The 17,510-nt window shown below is 50.5% G+C and overlaps 1 protein-coding gene across 14 annotated transcripts in view; it reads left to right on the top strand.

Moving 5' to 3' along the window:
- PTPRS (protein tyrosine phosphatase receptor type S) overlaps positions 1–17,158 on the top strand; it is a 162,365-nt gene extending 145,207 nt beyond the window's left edge. For all 14 annotated transcript variants that reach the window (XM_051639352.1, XM_051639366.1, XM_051639354.1 and 11 more), the window contains 12 exons: positions 1,399–1,496; positions 4,044–4,167; positions 7,326–7,501; positions 8,069–8,188; positions 8,315–8,469; positions 10,583–10,868; positions 11,308–11,486; positions 11,979–12,105; positions 12,191–12,316; positions 13,329–13,483; positions 14,177–14,312; positions 14,774–17,158. In XM_051639352.1, coding sequence (XP_051495312.1) covers positions 1,399–1,496; positions 4,044–4,167; positions 7,326–7,501; positions 8,069–8,188; positions 8,315–8,469; positions 10,583–10,868; positions 11,308–11,486; positions 11,979–12,105; positions 12,191–12,316; positions 13,329–13,483; positions 14,177–14,312; positions 14,774–14,842 — 1,751 coding nt within the window. In that variant the 3' untranslated portion in view covers positions 14,843–17,158. The remainder of the gene's footprint in view (positions 1–1,398; positions 1,497–4,043; positions 4,168–7,325; positions 7,502–8,068; positions 8,189–8,314; positions 8,470–10,582; positions 10,869–11,307; positions 11,487–11,978; positions 12,106–12,190; positions 12,317–13,328; positions 13,484–14,176; positions 14,313–14,773) is intronic.
- The last annotated feature ends 352 nt before the right edge of the window (positions 17,159–17,510 follow it).

Below are 17,510 nucleotides of genomic sequence, written 5' to 3'. Positions count from 1 at the left end.
ATGTCATGCTTGCTTTGCCATCTCTGTGCTGAGTTTTCAGAGTATCTGACCACGCTGCTGCCACCGCTGCTGCTTTGTCACACACCAGCACCCACGGGGCTCGAAATTCTCCCTGGCTTCCATCTCTTCTCCACTCCTGTCCTTCTCATTGGGGACACTGCCCGGGGCTTCTCGGTGTGCTGCTGTCCTTGCCTGTCCCCTGCCATTCCTGGTGGACAGACTGGCAGACAGCACGGGAAGCCTTTGGAAAACCATCATGCAATGCAGATGAGCAAAGCACGGAGCGCTTTTCCACCTTCGTTTGTCGTGTAGCTGTTTGAGGTGATGGGGTGGGAAGGATCCCAGCACCTTCCAGAGCTCCAGCTGCCTGTCTGGGAGCAGGATGGAGCAATCCCACCTCAGACCCAACCCCCAGTCTGCCTTTGCAGCTCAGCTGAGATGTGCCCTCAGTCTGACCAGTCTGACACAGTGTGGTCCCCCCAGTACACCTCAGGGAAGATGGAGTCTCTTCCCTGGCAGTTCTGGCTGCCTCAGTAAAACACAAGAAGGTGTTGGTGAGAAGTTCAAGGGCAGCAGGTAAACCCGGGGTCACGAGGCCTTGGTCTCCCCAGCCATTTGTTTCCCAACCCCCAGACTAAGAGGCAAGAGGATCTTTAGTCTTTCCATGACAAAAGGTGATGCCGCCCCCAGCAGAGACTGAGGGGTCCAACCTGCCCCATACTGGGGACAGGGAGGATGAGGATGGAGCAGTGCCCAGCTGTGGGCTGAGCTGCAGGAGGAGCTCCAGGCCCTGGCCATGAGTGAGGAGCCAGTGCTGACATCTCCACACCCGGTGACAGTCCCACTGCTGCAGCCATGAGCTCACCAAGGAGCTCGTGTTGTGCAAAGGACAATTCCTGAAAAGCCTCCCCTGCTTCCCCCCATCTGCATTCCCTTCCCCTGCCCCACATCACCATGGTTGGTTGGATCCCTGCCCCTTCTTTTCTGTTGGAGTTTGCTGATGATCATGGCGGGTGCTGTAACATTTGCTGCGTAGGTTCCTCTGGCAGCGTTTGCTCATTTTAAGTCCACTATTGGAATTGCTAACGTGCATCTGCTCTTGGATTTTCCTTTTTGTTTTGCTCTTATTTACACATTGAAATGGGGCCATCACGGGAGCACTCTCATTTTACTGTTTTTTTTTTTTATTTCCTTGATTTTTATGTTTTTTTTACTCCAAGGACACAATTTCGAGCCCTGAATTCTTCTCTTCTAACCTCCCTACTTTCATTGCAGATCTTGCATTGTAATTATTATTTTGTTTCCTTTTCTTGTTTCTTCTTTCTTACAAAATGTGCAACTGTTGTGAATTTTAGTTATTATTAAATGAGATTCTTTTCCTGCTCTCCTGTCTTTTAGGTATGCTCAGCCACCCACCAATCCCTGTTTCCGAGCTGGCTGAACACACAGAGCATCTCAAAGCTAATGATAACCTGAAATTGTCCCAAGAGTATGAGGTATGAGCAAGAGTGAGTGCTGTGCATGGGTGTGCAGAGCCAGGGAATTAGGAAATTCAGACAGGCCCTCATCCAAGGAAACATAGCTTCATTATCTAGTTAGTTGAAATAAAAAAAGCTATTTATCTGCTGAGAATTTGAAGTAGTTGCTCTGTGCTTTGCCAGGTTTGGTTCCAGATCCTAGAGAAGTTCCAGAGCCCTAGTCCATGAGCAGCTCCCATCCCATCTTGGGCAGGGGCTGAGCTCCCACCATGAAGGGGGATGCATTTTTGGAAGACAGATGGGGAGTTGTCCTTGGGGGTGCCTGTGTCTTGCTGCTGACCATGGAGGGGACCGAGCCAAGGAGTTAGGCAGCTTTAGGTGGCTGAAGTTAGGGGAGATGAGCAGTAGGTCCTCCAGAGCTGGGATGATCAATAGCCACAGAGCTCAAGCTGAGAAAACAGGAGGAGTTGTGCCTTTTTGTGTACTCTGGGAGTTTTTTGCTCTTTTTTCCTCCTTCCTGCTAATGTTTGGTTACTGAAATGGGCTCCAGCAGGCGACCAGCTCTGGTCCAGCATTGCAAATGTCTGTCCCAGACTGTAACATCCCACCTTGCCGGGGCTGATGGGCCAAGCCAGTCCTGAGGCAGACTGAGGGGGGAAGGTGAAGAGCATCAGAGCTCCCACTGGCATCCTTGTCCCCAGGTGGGGACAGGCTGTGTGCTGGCCCAGCCCTGCCCCATCCCTGGGGTGTCGTGGCTGCCTCAGCCTGGTTAATCCCCGTGCGAACGCGCTGCCGGGGCCGGTTGCTTTCAGTGCAGAGTGAGCACAGGACTGGATTTTTTTTGCTGTTGTTCAAAGACATCAAAAGCCCCGACATTTTTAGACTGATAACTAGTCTAGACTGCCTAGCTCTGTTTGCAGGGGGTGTTTTCTGAACAAAGGGCTGACTCTGGGATGGTTTCTGCTCACTCTGGCTTGCAAAACATTAGCATGCGTAGAGCAGCTCTGTGCTCCCAGCTCAGCACCTCCTCCACGGAGGAGAAGGGGCATTTGCTCTGCTGGGGTCTCTCACCCCATGTTGGGGTGTTTGGGGGAGCAGCAGCCTGTTAATATGATCCATCCAGATTTCAAAGGCTGATTTGCATCATGCAATCTCCCAAGTGCCCTGGCATCGTTCCAGCACAACCTCCTCTAGTGGGAGAGCCAGAGCTAAACAAACATCAGTGAGGACATGAAGGCAAGGGGAGATGAGAGGGACAGGGAGTAAAACAGGCACATTCCAGCAGCATAAACATCCAGCAGTTCAGTTGCTCCACAGCTCAAAAGCAGGAGGAGTCTGCTGTTGGGTAGTTTTGTGCCAGCCTTGTCCCCACCCCTGGAGCTGAGCTCAGGAGCCTCTGGGGTCAGCACAGCCAGGGGAGGGCAGTGGGTGCCTGGCAAGGACTGACCCCCCTGAGCTCAAAGGGATGGATCCAGGCAGGAGGGTGTGGGACAATGGGAGTGAACACAGGGAGCAGCTCAGCAAGCTCCTGCAGAGCCTCCAGTTAAGGCAAACCCCCCAGAGCTCTGCAAAATGATGAAGGAATTAAGCCCTTGTTTTATTTAATTCTCTGGCTGAGGATTTGGAGGTAAATGTAATTAACCTAATTTCCATATCTGGGACAGCTGGACTTTTAGGAAAAGGAAAGAAGAAAAACAAACCAAAAACAACAAACAAACAAACAAAAACCCAACAAACCCACCACCAAACCTGGCATAAATCGCCAGGGCAGGCAGAGAGGATTCATCTCTCTGGTGCATTTCATTGTTTGCTCCTTCATCTCTTCTAGGAAAAAGCCACGTAGATGCAGGCTCCTAGGGCCAAGTTTCCTTCCCCTCCTCTGTGCAGGGAGATGCCTCATCCCACCCTGCCCAACAGGCAGGTCCCTGCCAGGCTCCCGTGGTGCTTTCTAAGACCTTCAGCACTGGGTCTGTGTGGTCCCACTCAGTGCTGTCCCTGCTCTCTCTGTGGAGCAGCCCAGTCCCTGCTGCCCCTGGCACAGGGTTTTCCCTTGATGTTCCATGTCCCTCTTGCACAGGTGGTTATAAACCTTGTCCTAGCTTAAGTGTCTCCTCCAGGTAGCAGCACTAACCAAGACACTGGTACATTTAAGCCCTCTTAATGTAGTTTAACCATGCACAGATGTAGCCTCTTCATCACTCCTTAAATCTCTCCTGATGGGATTGCTCTGAGCTCTCCCCATTCCCAGGTGTTGGTGCCACAGGGCTGTGAAATTGCACTGGTGCTTTTGCCACCAGGCTGCAGTGCATCGTGCCAGAGAGGGAATTACATCAGGTACCACTCTGCTTGGGGCCAAGGGAGAAGGGGACATGAGCACCCTGTGCCACCAGGCTGGGACTTTCCCACAGCTCACGTGGGTCCTGGAGGGCAGCAAGTGGTGAGCGCCGCGTTCCTCAGCTAGATCCTCAGAGCCATGACCTGTCCCACACAGTGTAAGGGATTCAGAGCTTTATTTGCTGCTTTTCTTCTCTCTGACTCTTCTGTTTTCTTTCCTGGTTCCTCCAGTCCATTGACCCTGGCCAGCAGTTCACCTGGGAACACTCTAACCTGGAGGTGAACAAGCCCAAGAACCGCTACGCCAACGTCATCGCCTACGACCACTCACGCGTCATCCTGCTGCCCATTGAAGGTACTGGAGTGTCTCTCCTCCCTGTTAGCACCAGGCTGAAGTTGCTGCAGGGAAATATTGCACATGCTCCTCTCCCTTCCCTCTTACCCTCTATTTATATTCTCTCTTAGCATCTCCCTGGGAGTTCAGCAAGCAGGAGGTGCCTCCATAAACCGCACGTTTGTTAAATTCTGGTGACTGACATATTCCCTGGAGCTGCAATCTCTCATTTCAAGGGCTGTTTTATCAAGAAACTGTCTTCCCTCTACTTGGGAGATCCCTGCTCAATACATTTCTGACTATTGGGAAGAATTCAGAACACATAGTGCTTTAGAGAGCAGGAACAGGGCAGGGTGGCTGTGGATCTGTACGGGGGATGAATGAGAAGTGAGCACAGGGCTGACTGTACCTGTCTGAGTGTCACACCATAGCAAAGATGTGCTTGCCAAGTGGTACAGACAGAAAGATTACTTGATATGCAGCTTCTGCTGCAGTCCTGGCCCCTGAAAGGCTAAGAATAAGAATAAAAGGGTTAGTGTTAGCCTGGTAGGTCATAAATTGATTCCTGAGCCACTTATGGCAGTGCAGTCAGAAAATTCCCATTAAATTTCACAACTGGTGACTCCTGACACCATTGCTGTGGCATGTGCTGGGATAAGAGGGGCTTTTGGTGCAGAGGAGATGGAGTTTGACAGGGCTTCTGTCAAACTGGTGGCTGCTGCCCAGATAATATTGGAGTTTTATCTTCCAGGTTGTGTGTAGCTGTGTTGTACGAGTGAAGTGTGTGAGGCAAAGCGTGTAAGGCCAGTGTTGTGTTACCAAAAGCAGATCAACTGAGCAGAGAGGATGTAGAATGTCCTCATAACCTCCTGGTGAATGAAAAGGTTAATTCAGAAGCCTTTGGGACAAGGGAATTGCTAGAATAATCCCCCTCTGCTGAGGTAACTCTGAGGGGCAGGGGGAAGTGGAAGAGCTCCTCTGTGATACAACAGATCATGGTGATTTGCCAAAAAGCTGCACAAATCTGGATTGGTCTTGTCAGCCTTGAGAGGATTTTCAACATTTCTCATTTTGAAGATGACTGTGTTCTGGCTTGTGCTTCTTCTGAGATTAATATTGTATGAGCCAAGGAAAGCAAAGGCTTTTAAAAGTTGCCTTGTCATTCAAGGGACAAAAGAACACAAGTGTAAGAGTGGACACTGGTCTTGGCTTTTGGAAGGCAGAAGCACAGGGCTGGATGCAGGCAGCAGCCCCCACCCTGCCCACGCAGCATCAGGAGGGATCAATGGTGTAGGTACAACAGGCCAAGGTTTAATTTTCATAGAAGCATAGAGTGGTTTGAGTTGGAAGAGACTAAAGATCATCTAGATCCAACCCACTTCCATGGGCAGGGACACCTCCCACTTGACCAGGTTGCTCCACCACCCTCACAGGAAAAAATTTCCTCCTGATGTCCAAACTCAATCTCCCTCTTCCAGTTTTCATCCATCCCCCCTTGTCCTCTCCCTCCCTGCCCTTGTCCCAAGCCCCTCCCCAGCTTTCCTGGAGCCCCTTCAGGCACTGGAAGCTGCTCTAAGGTCTCCCTGGAGCCTTCTCTTCTCCAGGCTGAACACCCCAACTCTCCCAGCCTATTTCCAGCGCAGGGCTGCTCATTTCAAGCATCTGAGAGGTTCTGACAGGTCTTGGCTGGTGTGCTCCTTCCTACCAGGCTGTATTTTATGCTGAGAGGTGGAAGATGAACAGGCTTGGAGGAATTAGTTGTTGCTTTCTCTTTGTTTTATATCTGGATTTGTCAAGGCTGCAGATTGTCACTGTCTTCTTGGTCAGGAAGAAGTAGTGACTTTAATTCTGTGACTTCTCTGCAACATGGTCTGTCACAGGGAAACATTGCAGGAGCTCATGGCCCCCTTTTTAAATGACTGAGTGGACCTGAGGGGGCTGGAGAGGACATTAATTCCAGAAGCTCAGCCTTGATCACACTCCTGCTGCTGCTGCACAGCCACCTTTCCTCCTGAAATTTCAGATTGGGAAGGAATGGGGGCAGGGAACCCTCCAGAAATGTAATCAAAAGCCACTTTCTACCAGCAGCTGAAATTACCATGTACCCTTGAGGACTGGCAGGCCATTCAGCATGGATTGCTCCTCACCAAGGGGAGCAGCAGTGCCTTTTGCTCCAGCAGGATGAGCACTAGCAACCCAGTTCCATCCCAATGCTGCTTCCCACCCTTGGCTCCCCCTGGAGACAGGAGTTCAGCCTCTGAACTGAGTTAATCACAGGTTGGCAGGAACCTGCCAGCCCTGCCAGCTGCTCTGCTGCAATTAGCAATGGGCCAAGTGGCCAAACAGCCCAGAGCCCCCATGCCAAGCTCAGAGGCTCTTAAAGCTGAACCTGAACATCCCTGCTTGCCAATGTCCATTTAACTTCAGAGCAGTTTTCTTTCATGTCCCAATCACCCTCTTCACTCTGGCAGAACCTCCTGCCACTCGCATCAAACCCCTCAAGCAAGGACACAGGCAAGTGAAGCAGCTGGAACTCAATAGCCTGGAACTCATGGGAACTAAAAAAAAACCCCACTCCTCAAAATGACAGCAGACAATTTAAAGCAGGTCCAAGCCTGTAATTTCAAAGCTTTTATTGGCTGAATTGAGCCTGCTTTTAGTCCTTAGGTTGTCCAGCTGTAGCTCACTGCTGGGATCAGACCATGGTGCATTTGCTGCCCAGGCTCTGGGTGATCTGGGACAAGGACTTGTTGTTGTCCTGTTTGTGAGCAATGAAACCCTAGGGCAGGTCTTTTGTCCCAGTTGCCAACAGTAGTAACAAGACCATGGTTTCAAGGCTTTGATACTCAGTCTTTTTAGTATCTTCTGCAATAAGTTATTTGTTGGCTGGACATGTTGCTGTGTGATCTGCTGTAGGGGATCCTGCTCTAGCAGTGGGGTTGGACTTAGATGGTCTTGGGAGGTCCCTTCCAACCCTGACCACTCGTATCTCCCTGCAGTGCAGGAGCTTTAGCTGGAAGGTGCTTGCAAAGGGCCTGTGACTACAACCCAGCCAACCATGAAGGCTCTGGGAGATTTTTTTGCAGGGGAATTACCTCTGCTAACATTGCTGTGAAGATCTTTTCGTGCTTGCAAAGACCTGCACAATCCACTGACACTTTTTTGCTGTTTTAATGCAGGGATTGTGGGCAGTGATTACATCAATGCTAACTACATCGATGGCTACAGGAAGCAAAATGCCTACATTGCCACCCAGGGGCCTCTGCCAGAGACCTTTGGGGACTTCTGGAGGATGGTGTGGGAGCAACGTTCAGCTACTATTGTTATGATGACTAAGCTGGAGGAGAAATCACGGGTAAGATGCACGAGACGGATGGATGGTTGGTTAGTCATAATCGGGGGGGATTGGAGGATAGGCTTGGGGAACAGCAAATCCCTTTGATCTGCAGCCCACTCTTGTGTCAGGGGGAGGGATTTTTTGCCTGCTTTGCCAGCACCCTGAAAGTTCAGTGATTCATTCCTTTAAAAAAACAAACCATTCACCCTGGAAAGCTGCAGCCTCCTTTGCAGCTCCAGGAGCAGAGGACACTCGATCCCATTGCATGCTTTGTAGGTTTGTCTCAGAGTTAATCATGTGGCAAGTTTCACATTCAGTTCTCTTGTTTAACAAGCCCCAGTACATTCACTCTAATCTTCAGGATCATTCCAGTCTGTTGTCTACATGATTGATGTGGTGCATCAAAGCCTGGGCTTACTCAGTAGCTTTTCCAGCCTGGTCTATCCCTATCGTGGGGCTCTGAAAAGACACTTATTGCACCTTCCCTCCCCTCTTTGACCTGCCCAGCTTCTCCTGGAATGGCAGAGCAGTTGTGCAGTGAGCTTCCCCTGCAGCACAGGGTTTTCCATGCTTCCTGTCTTCCAGATAAAGTGTGACCAGTACTGGCCAGGCCGAGGCACAGACACCTATGGGATGATTCAGGTCACGTTGCTCGATACCATCGAACTGGCCACGTTCTGCGTCCGAACGTTCTCCCTTCACAAGGTGAGCCCTGTCCTGCTCCCGAGTTTCCCCTGGGATGGGCTACACCACGCTGTCCGTGCAGAGCACAGGCAGGGTGTGGTGGTGTGCTGGTACCTCACCCTCCTTGCTGCTCTTCTGTCTTTGCAGAATGGCTCCAGTGAGAAGCGGGAGGTCCGCCAGTTCCAGTTCACCGCGTGGCCTGACCACGGTGTCCCCGAGTATCCCACCCCCTTCCTGGCCTTTCTGAGACGGGTGAAAACCTGCAACCCCCCTGATGCTGGTCCCATCGTGGTGCACTGCAGGTACTCATGTCCTTCAGCTCTTGAGCAGAGCCACCTGGAAGGGAGGCAGAGGTTCAGTAGGATGTTGATTTGTGCCTTGGAGATGTCTGTAGACTCTTAGCAAGTAGAATCATAGTCATGGAATGGTTTGGGTGTAAAGATGATCCAGTCCCAACCTCCTGCATGGGCAGGGACACCTCCCACCAGCCCAGGTTGCTCCAAGCCCCATCCAACCTGCCCTTCAACACTGCCAGGGATGGGGCTTTCATTTAATCCATCCTCCCTTGTCCTCTCCTTCCCTGCCCTTGTCCCAAGTCCCTCCCCAGCTTTCCTGGAGCCCCTGCAGGCCCTGGAAGGTGCTCTAAGGTCTCCCTGGAGCCTTCTCTTCTCCAGGCTGAACACCCCAACTCTCCCAGCCTGGCTCCAGAGCAGAGCTGCTCCAGCCCTCAGATAATATTCACGGCCCCCAAGTACCCAGCAGGTGAGGGCTGTCCTGTCAGGTGGATTTCCAGCCAGCATCTGAGGAGGCTATCTGGTGTTTTTGTTGGGCACAGAATTTCCTGGATTGATGAGTAGTTTAATTTGCACCCAGTCGCTCAGACCTCGTTAGCTGGGAAGCCCCCTGTGCTGTACTGGGGTCAGGGTTTGTGGGTTTGTGTGTAGGGGTTGTTCCTTGTCACAGCAGGGAAAGGAGGAAGATGCAGTGGGACCCAGGCAGCTGCTCCCTGTTGCTGCATCAGTGTTTGGGAGGCAGAGCTGCCAAAGGGAGAGCAGACAGGGATGGAAAGAGGGGGATTTTTCAGGGCTGCAGCCCTTCTGATAAGGCTACTGAAGGCCCCCCTGGGCAGGTGTGTTCCCTAATTCAATTTACAACCCGAGGAGGAACCTTTGCAGCCTCAACTCAGATAAACCCCTGTGTTCCTCAGGAGGGCGTGGAGGAGCCTGCAGGTTACTCGGCACTGAGGGAAGGCATCTGAATTTGACAGGCTGCTGGGGGAAGCTAATTCTGCCTCTCCTAGAGGATGTCCTTTAAACGGGCTTTGTAAGTGGGCAACTTATCACTAACCCTGCAGCTGGCAATGATCATGCACCTCTCGGAGAATGAATAAAGAGCTGTCAGCTCAGCCCGGGCAGGAACCAGCTCCCAGAGCAGGTGCTACATTCTTGCCAAAGCTCCAGTCCCCAATTTGGTTTGGGTGCTGGGCAGCCTCATTAACACAGATCCAGGGGCTTTATGAATAAAAAGGGGCTGTGCTGGGTAGTAAAAGGAAACCTTTAATTAGCGGCGGTAGCTGCGCGGAGCACAGAGCCCTGCTGGGTCCCAGGTGCCTTTACACACAAGTTTGATGTTGCCTCCAGGCACAAAAACATTTAGGAAAAGAGGTGACACATGTTACTCATTACACCATGAGCATTCCAGTTCTGAGCTGCTGAAAGATCTGAGTGATTAGATGTGCTTTTTAAGGCCTTGGTGCTCAAGCCTAGAGCCCCCTACCCAGAATTGTCACAGTCGTGTCTGCCAGGAGAGCTCCCGGCCAGGGGACGTCAGAGGTGAAGAGGCAGGAGAAACAGGGCAGGTCAGTGTGGAGGGACAGTAGGCACATCCCCAGAGGCAACTTCTCATCCTCCATCATGTCCTCGGGTGACAAAAAAACAAACTCAGTTTGGGAAGTTTGAGCTAAACTGAGCTGAACAAAGCAAAGCTCGGCTCCCCAGCTCCCGTGCAGCCTGTGCTCGTGCACTGGAGCGGCTCAGAGCAGCAGAGACATTGGTGTCACCCCTGCCCTCCACTGCTGCTCACTGGCCAAACCCTCCAACACAGTCACAAGCAACACCCCGAGGTGAGTGGCCAGGGGCACTCCGGAGCACTGCTCCCATGAGGCAGATTCCTTTAATACAACATAATTCATGGAATGGCTGGACCAGGATTGCCCAGATGTCCTTCCCCTCAGCCCCGCAGGAGCTGTGCTCACAGGGTTCCTGCACTTGGTGTCCGCTCTCTGCCTTGTGCATCTGTTCTGCCCTGTGTTCACTGCTGCCTGTGGCACTGCAGAGACCCCCACCCCCGTGGGTGACCTTTTGGAGTATCATAATAATCCATCACTTCATTATTTTTCTCCCCCTGTCACTCCAGCGCGGGTGTCGGCCGCACCGGCTGCTTCATCGTGATCGACGCCATGCTGGAGAGGATCAAGCACGAGAAGACAGTGGACATTTATGGACACGTCACCCTCATGAGGTCCCAGCGCAACTACATGGTGCAGACTGAAGACCAGTACAGCTTTATCCACGATGCCTTGCTCGAGGCTGTTGCTTGTGGCAACACAGAGGTCCCAGCCAGGAATCTCTACACATACATCCAGAAACTGGCACAGATCGAAGTGGGAGAGCACGTGACGGGCATGGAGCTGGAGTTCAAGGTAATGGCAGAGGCTTGGATGGGCACAGTGATCACTGGGGAAGGCTCCATGTTCTTCAGGAGAGCCTTGCTGTGCTGGCAGCAGGCAGGAAGTATTTATAGGGCTGATGGGAACTTGAGGTTCTGTGTTAGAGAAGTAATTACCTTCCTGACTTAGGCTGCCACAGTTCCCAGAGGAGCCCTGCCTGCCCCTGCTGGAGGTCGTTTCAAATCCAGAGGGAATTTGCTCCCACCTTAGACTGGGGTTTTTAATTTTTTCTCCTCTGAAAGTTTTGCTCTGGGAAAGGTCTCAGACTCCAAAACCAAAACAACAAACCAGGAGGGCACACCAGGCAGAACAAGGTGGTGGGGCTGGCCTGGGGCTCAGGAAAAAAAAGAAAGGAAAAAAAAAAAAACAGTGGTTGTGCCACAACTGGTTGTGCCTCTGCTTTTGCCTTCAGCGACTGGCCAACTCCAAAGCCCACACCTCCAGGTTCATCAGTGCCAACCTCCCCTGCAACAAGTTCAAGAACCGCCTGGTCAACATCATGCCCTACGAGACCACGCGGGTCTGTCTGCAGCCCATCCGCGGCGTCGAGGGCTCCGACTACATCAACGCCAGCTTCATCGATGGCTACAGGTAGGGCCTGCTCCTCCCCATGTGCTGTGCCTGGCTCTGCAGGTGGCACGTGGTGCTGAGGAGGATGGTTTGACTTGGTAGCGTTGGGTTAATGGTTGGTAGAGTTGGGTTAATGGTTGGTAGAGTTTTGGGTTACGGTCGGACTCGATCTTAAAGGTCTTTCCCAACCAGAATGATTCTGTGGTGCAGAAGGACTGAGGGATGGATGTGTCACACCAGTGTCTCCATCTTCACAGTTAAGAATTCCCTCCTCATGTCCATCCTAAATCTCCCTTTTCCAGTTTAAAGCCATTCAAGCCAGTTACCCTTGGACATGAGCTGTAGGGAAAGCTTCACCAGTGGTGGTTTTTTGCACGTGAGCACCAAAGTCACCTCCTGCCACTTGAATCTTGGTTCTAGCTCTTCCCCAGCACTTCATGGGTTTTCCTGCTCTCCAGCTTTCTGCATGCCTGTCCCAAAGCTCCAGTTCTCCCCTGCCCTGTGCTCTTGCAGGCAGCAGAAGGCCTACATCGCTACCCAGGGGCCGCTGGCAGAGACCACGGAGGATTTCTGGCGGATGCTGTGGGAGAACAACTCCACCATCGTCGTGATGTTGACCAAGCTCCGCGAGATGGGGCGGGTAAGAGCCTGCTGAGGAGGAGGGGGGGGGTGTGGGGAGCTGCATCCAAGGGCTGACAAGGACCATTTCTTTCCTTCTGCCACAGGAAAAGTGCCATCAGTACTGGCCAGCGGAGCGCTCGGCCCGGTACCAGTACTTTGTGGTAGATCCCATGGCTGAGTACAACATGCCCCAGTACATCCTGCGGGAATTCAAGGTCACGGATGCCAGGGTGAGTGTTGCCCAGCCTGAACTCAGAGCTTGGGAGGGGCTGGAGAGGTTCAATCCCACACAAGGGGAAGGTGCTGTCCAGAAAACAAGGGAGTTTGGAGCGTTTTGGCTCCCATAGGAGTGAGGTGTAAACACTTTGTCTGTGGAAGTCTGGGAATATCATCAGTGGAGGAGAGTTTGGGGATGATAGGGAAGAGAACACACAAACACAGCTTGTACTTCATTGCATCTGCTTCAAATGGAAAGGAGTTTTCTAGCCTCTGCTCGCTAATCACAGTGGTGAGTCACTTGGTTAGAGATGTACCCAGATCTTGGGTTTACTGCAGCTTATTTGAGATGAAAGCAGAACAGGAGCTCCCCAAACAGCAAATGAACTAACCAGTCTTGCAGAGCATCTCTGCACCCTACAGAAAATGTGCACTTCTCTGGCTCTTAAGAGCAGCCACCATTAGTCATGCTCAAAGTGGCACATTCACACAGCTCAGATTCCAAACCAGATTTCTCCTCTGAAGGAATATTTTGATACCTTCTGGAATTTGTTTAGCAAGTGTAACCCTCACTCTGACAGCAGAGGCTCCTGCTTCTGATACTTGTATTTGCAAGGTTGAGGAGGAAGCTGCCTCATCAGTCCTGGTAGAACAGGATTTTATCTTCCTGTCAGCTGGAATTCTGACACTGTGGCAACTCTTTCTCAAGATTGATAGAGAGGCCGTGACCTCACCTTGACTGTTCCTTTGCTGGAGACTCCATCTGTGCAGGCTTTGCAGTGCTCAGGGCTTTCATCTCACCTGCTTGGCTCTGTACTGACAAGCCAACACCAGAAATGTCACCTGCAACATGAGCAGCTTCATCATTAGCTAGATAGATGATACAGACCTGTTCACTTGGTTCTAACACCAAGGTTTTGTGCCCCTTCATGACTGAGCAATGAAACAGGTTGGGGTTTTTCTACACCTTCTGTGTTTAGTACCACACCCAGGGGATGCTGTAACTGTCCCCATTTCCTCCCCCAGGATGGTCAGTCACGGACTGTTCGTCAGTTCCAGTTCACTGACTGGCCAGAGCAAGGTGTGCCAAAATCAGGAGAAGGCTTCATTGATTTCATTGGGCAGGTACATAAGACCAAGGAACAGTTTGGCCAGGATGGCCCCATCTCTGTCCACTGCAGGTAGGCACGTGTGAGTGGAAACATCTCTTTTCTTCAACACAAACTCATCTGAGGATGCAAAAGAGCAGAAGGAAGTAAGATCCTGCAGCTCTGCCTCCTCTTTCCTACCCCATTTTTGCAGCAGATTTCTCAGGGCTGTCTGGAGGGAGGTGCCAAACTCTGCTGCTTCTGCCAGCCAGACTCATCTCCCTTCAGACCTGGGCACTGCCCACAAGGTCCTTGACCCTTTAAATCCAAGGGAGAGCTATGAAATGCTGATCCCTGAAGGAACCACTTCAGCAGTATGTGATCTGCAGAATGAGAAGTGTTTTTATACGAGTTCTGCACCTCTAGCACTTGTGTTTGGTGGGAGCAAGGACTGTCCCTCCCTGCCCCTGGACAGCAGCAGACGATGCATTCTTCAAATAATTTAATTTTTAAAGCCTAATGTTACATATTAGTAATGATTTCCACACTGAATGCTGTTAAACACTACCCAAAGCTCTTGATTTTTATTTCATTTCACTTTTCAAACATCTGTTTGGGTCACCCAGCCTGGTAGTTTTACTCTTTCCTACCTCCTGAGCCTCCTCACTTCTAACACCTTCATGTTCCTAAGACACAGCTCAGCCATTCCCTCACCTCAGCAGTTAGGGAAGCATTTGAACATTGTAACATCCAGTTGCCTTGTATTTTCTTCTCCCCTCCCTGCAGTGCTGGCGTGGGCAGGACTGGAGTGTTCATCACCTTGAGCATCGTCCTGGAACGAATGCGTTACGAGGGGGTTGTAGATATTTTCCAGACAGTGAAGATGCTGCGAACACAACGACCTGCAATGGTGCAAACAGAGGTGAGGGTGGGAGCTGGGGAGGGGGGGACCTGTCCTCTGTCCCAGGTCAGAGGGCTGAGAAAAAGCACCAGGGCTGCAGATCCTGGTGGAGGGGAACACCATTTTTGACTTCCCAACCACTTCCAAAACCTCCCCTGAAGAGGGAGGGAGCCCAGGCTGTGCTGCTGTAAAATGACTTCACTCCTTTAAAAAGTGAAGTCCCAGTGTTAGTCTCAAAGATTTCATCTTGCCTTCTTATCCCATCCCTACCCCTGAGATAAAGGGGACTCACCTCCCCTAACCACAGCCCTGCTTGGCTGCAGAGCCAGGGTCGGTGGTTGGTCTGATGGGAAGGGATTTCCATTCCCAGCAGTTGGCAGCTCTTGGAAAATGCAAGAGGCTGGACATGGTTCCTGCACAGGGACAGGGATCCTGAAGGGCTGGTTCAAACCTCTGAAGCTGGTTCTCTTCCCTGTTTGCAGGATGAATACCAGTTCTGTTACCAGGCAGCTCTGGAGTATCTGGGGAGTTTTGATCACTATGCAACATAAAAAGCCATCTGTTGTGCAGACTCTACCAACCACTTAAGTCCTGGAAGGCCTCTTCTGACCCAGGAGGAGCGCTTGAACTTACAAAACTGAATCAGAAGAAGTACCTTTTCATCTGGACAATGCATTGGGGAGCAGGGGGAAAGGACTGAAAGGAACACCCCTTCAGGAACTCCATGTTGTAACCTGGACTGTGAAGAGGCAGCTCAGGAGGTAGCTGAAGGACTTGCTTTAAGTGGTGAACTGCTCTTGTTACCTCAAGTGGTGTTTGCTGTGGAGGATGTTTGGACATCATGAACCAGATCCAAAAGCTAAAACACACCTTGTGAACCCTCACTGCTGGAGAAGGGAAGGAAACCGACTTGGGTTACATCATTAGAGTTCAGTTTATTTACTAATATAGTTGGCAGTCTTTAAAAGAAGTCACTTGCAGAATTGAAGGTGTTCTGTAAAAGATGAAAACAGAAACAAGGAACTAAATCTCAACACTTTGGTCACGAGTTTCGAGCTGGAGTCTTAATAACCCCAGTAGCAAGAGTGGGATGATTCTGGGCTCACAGGCACCTTGCAGACAGCATTCACTGAATGCCCCTGCCATGCCACAGGTTTTATAGCTCACATTTTTGAATACTTGGAACATTCCTCATTTCTTCTAATTCCAAAATTTATTTTTTAGGCTACTTGAGAGAGAGGAAGAGAGAAACCCCAGAGCTGGGTGGTGCAGCCCCTCCCCTTGCACAGGGACAGGTAGAGGTGGCAGCAGCTCCCCTGAGCTGGCTTTGCTGGTTCTGTTCCCCCTTTCAGCACCTCCAGCTACCACCAAGGCATCCACTGGAGCAGGGCTGGGACATCCCCCCCCTCAAAAAAAGGCAGCCCCCCCCCCCACTTCCCACCCTCATTGCACACCCCCTGTGCCACACACAGCTCTGCCCACAGGTCCTGCTGCAGGAGCAGCTCCCAGAGGAGCCCCCCCTGAGAAACTGATCCCCACTGGGCACCCCCTTCCCTGCTGCCAGCCCTCCCCTCCCCGGGAGCCATGCAGATACTCTCAGGACTGTCCCATGTCCCCTCAAGGCCACTGGCACAGCCACCACCCTGCCCCAGCTGGACAGATGTCACCCAGTGAGATGCAGTCAGCAGCACAGACTGTGAGTGGCTTTCTTTAAAGTATTGATGTAACTGTAACAAGTGACATTACCTTTCTTTTTTTTTTAATAGTGTAATTTTTTTCCTTTTTTTTTAAAAAAAAAAAGACAAAAGAATATCAGTCGATGAATTTAAAACAAAAAAAAAATTTGCTTATTTGTTCATATTCTGTTCAAAGACAAGTCTATTTTTTCACTGTAGAAATGTTACGTGTAATGGCTGTGATATATCAAAATGCAGTGCAAATTGCTACTTCTACATATTGCTTTTCTACCATTTAAAAGGTTTAACTTGCTCATGTAAGAAGAACAACAACAAAAATGTCCTTTCTGGATATTATTTTATTTTTTGGGTTGTTTTTGGTTTTTTTTTAAAGACATATCAGGTGTCCCTGGCAGGGGTGGGGGGGCAGGCAGGCCTGGCCATGGCAGCAGTGCCACCCCCTGCCCTTCAGCTGGGATCTTACCAGAGGTGAACTGGGAGATAAACCAATCCCAGTGTCTTGCTGAAGACAGAAGGACAGTGATGTGGGGGCTGTGGCAGCACACACAGAGAGGTGGGTTTGGTTATTTTTTTTTTTTTAAACATCAAAGCTGTATTGTAGGTAACAACCCAAGTCTGTCCATGTGCTGGTTGTAGATATAAATGCTCTTGCAAGTGTCCATGACTAGGAGGTTTCTTGCAGAAGTGCACAGAGGACAGCCTGTCTTGGAAAAGACACTGCCCTGAACACTGCTTGCCTGTGACTTCTTTTGGGTTGGTTTTTTTTTTTTTTTAGTTTCATTTTATTTTTCTAGAAGGGGTAATCATGGCCATCAAGTGCTACCCAGGAAACCCCACCACAACCTTGGTTCCTGTCTTTAACTGAGGAGAAAAAAGGAAAAAAAAAAAAAAAAGAGAAACAAATGAAAGGCTTCTTCAAGATTTTACTTCTTATTTGTGTGAAAGTTGCCCAAATTTTTAAGTATGTTGCAGCAAAATCTTACTGGACAAGGTGGGGGGGGGGGAGGGAGGGAAGGTTTGGTTTTTATTTTAAATTTTTTTTTTTTTTTGTATGAGAGCAAAGTGCTGTTGCTTTCACACTGTTTATTTCAAACTGAAACAGTTAAGTGGTTTTCATACCACTGTGTATGTAGATATATTGACTTTGTATTAAAGGAAGATTGTCTGAAAGGCTTTGGCTGGAAACCTGTTTGTTGGGAGGAGCAGTTGGTGTGTGTGACACCCAGACTGTAACACCCTTCTTGCTGCTGCCCAGGTTGTTGTCTCTCTGCTGTGCTCCTAAAAAAATAGGCACCTTTAGCAGCCAAACATGAGGTTACAAAGAAATAAGCTCCTGTGAGAGGTTTTGGGCCAATGGCTGCAGTGGCACAGGTGGGTGCTTCCTGCCAGTTTAGGTGCAGAAGCAGCCAGGGCTTTGCTCCTCCTGAGAGGAGGTTGGAGTGAGGGGGAGGTTGGTCTCTTGTCCCTCATGGTAAATGCTAGAAAAAGGCAAAAGGGCCCCAAGTTGCCCAGGGGAGGTTTA

This window comes from Apus apus, chromosome 24 (genome assembly GCF_020740795.1).
Source record: "Apus apus isolate bApuApu2 chromosome 24, bApuApu2.pri.cur, whole genome shotgun sequence".
In the NCBI taxonomy this organism is placed as follows: domain Eukaryota; kingdom Metazoa; phylum Chordata; class Aves; order Apodiformes; family Apodidae; genus Apus; species Apus apus.
Note: the sequence above shows the minus strand (reverse complement) of the source record. Positions and strands in the feature narration are given on the sequence as shown.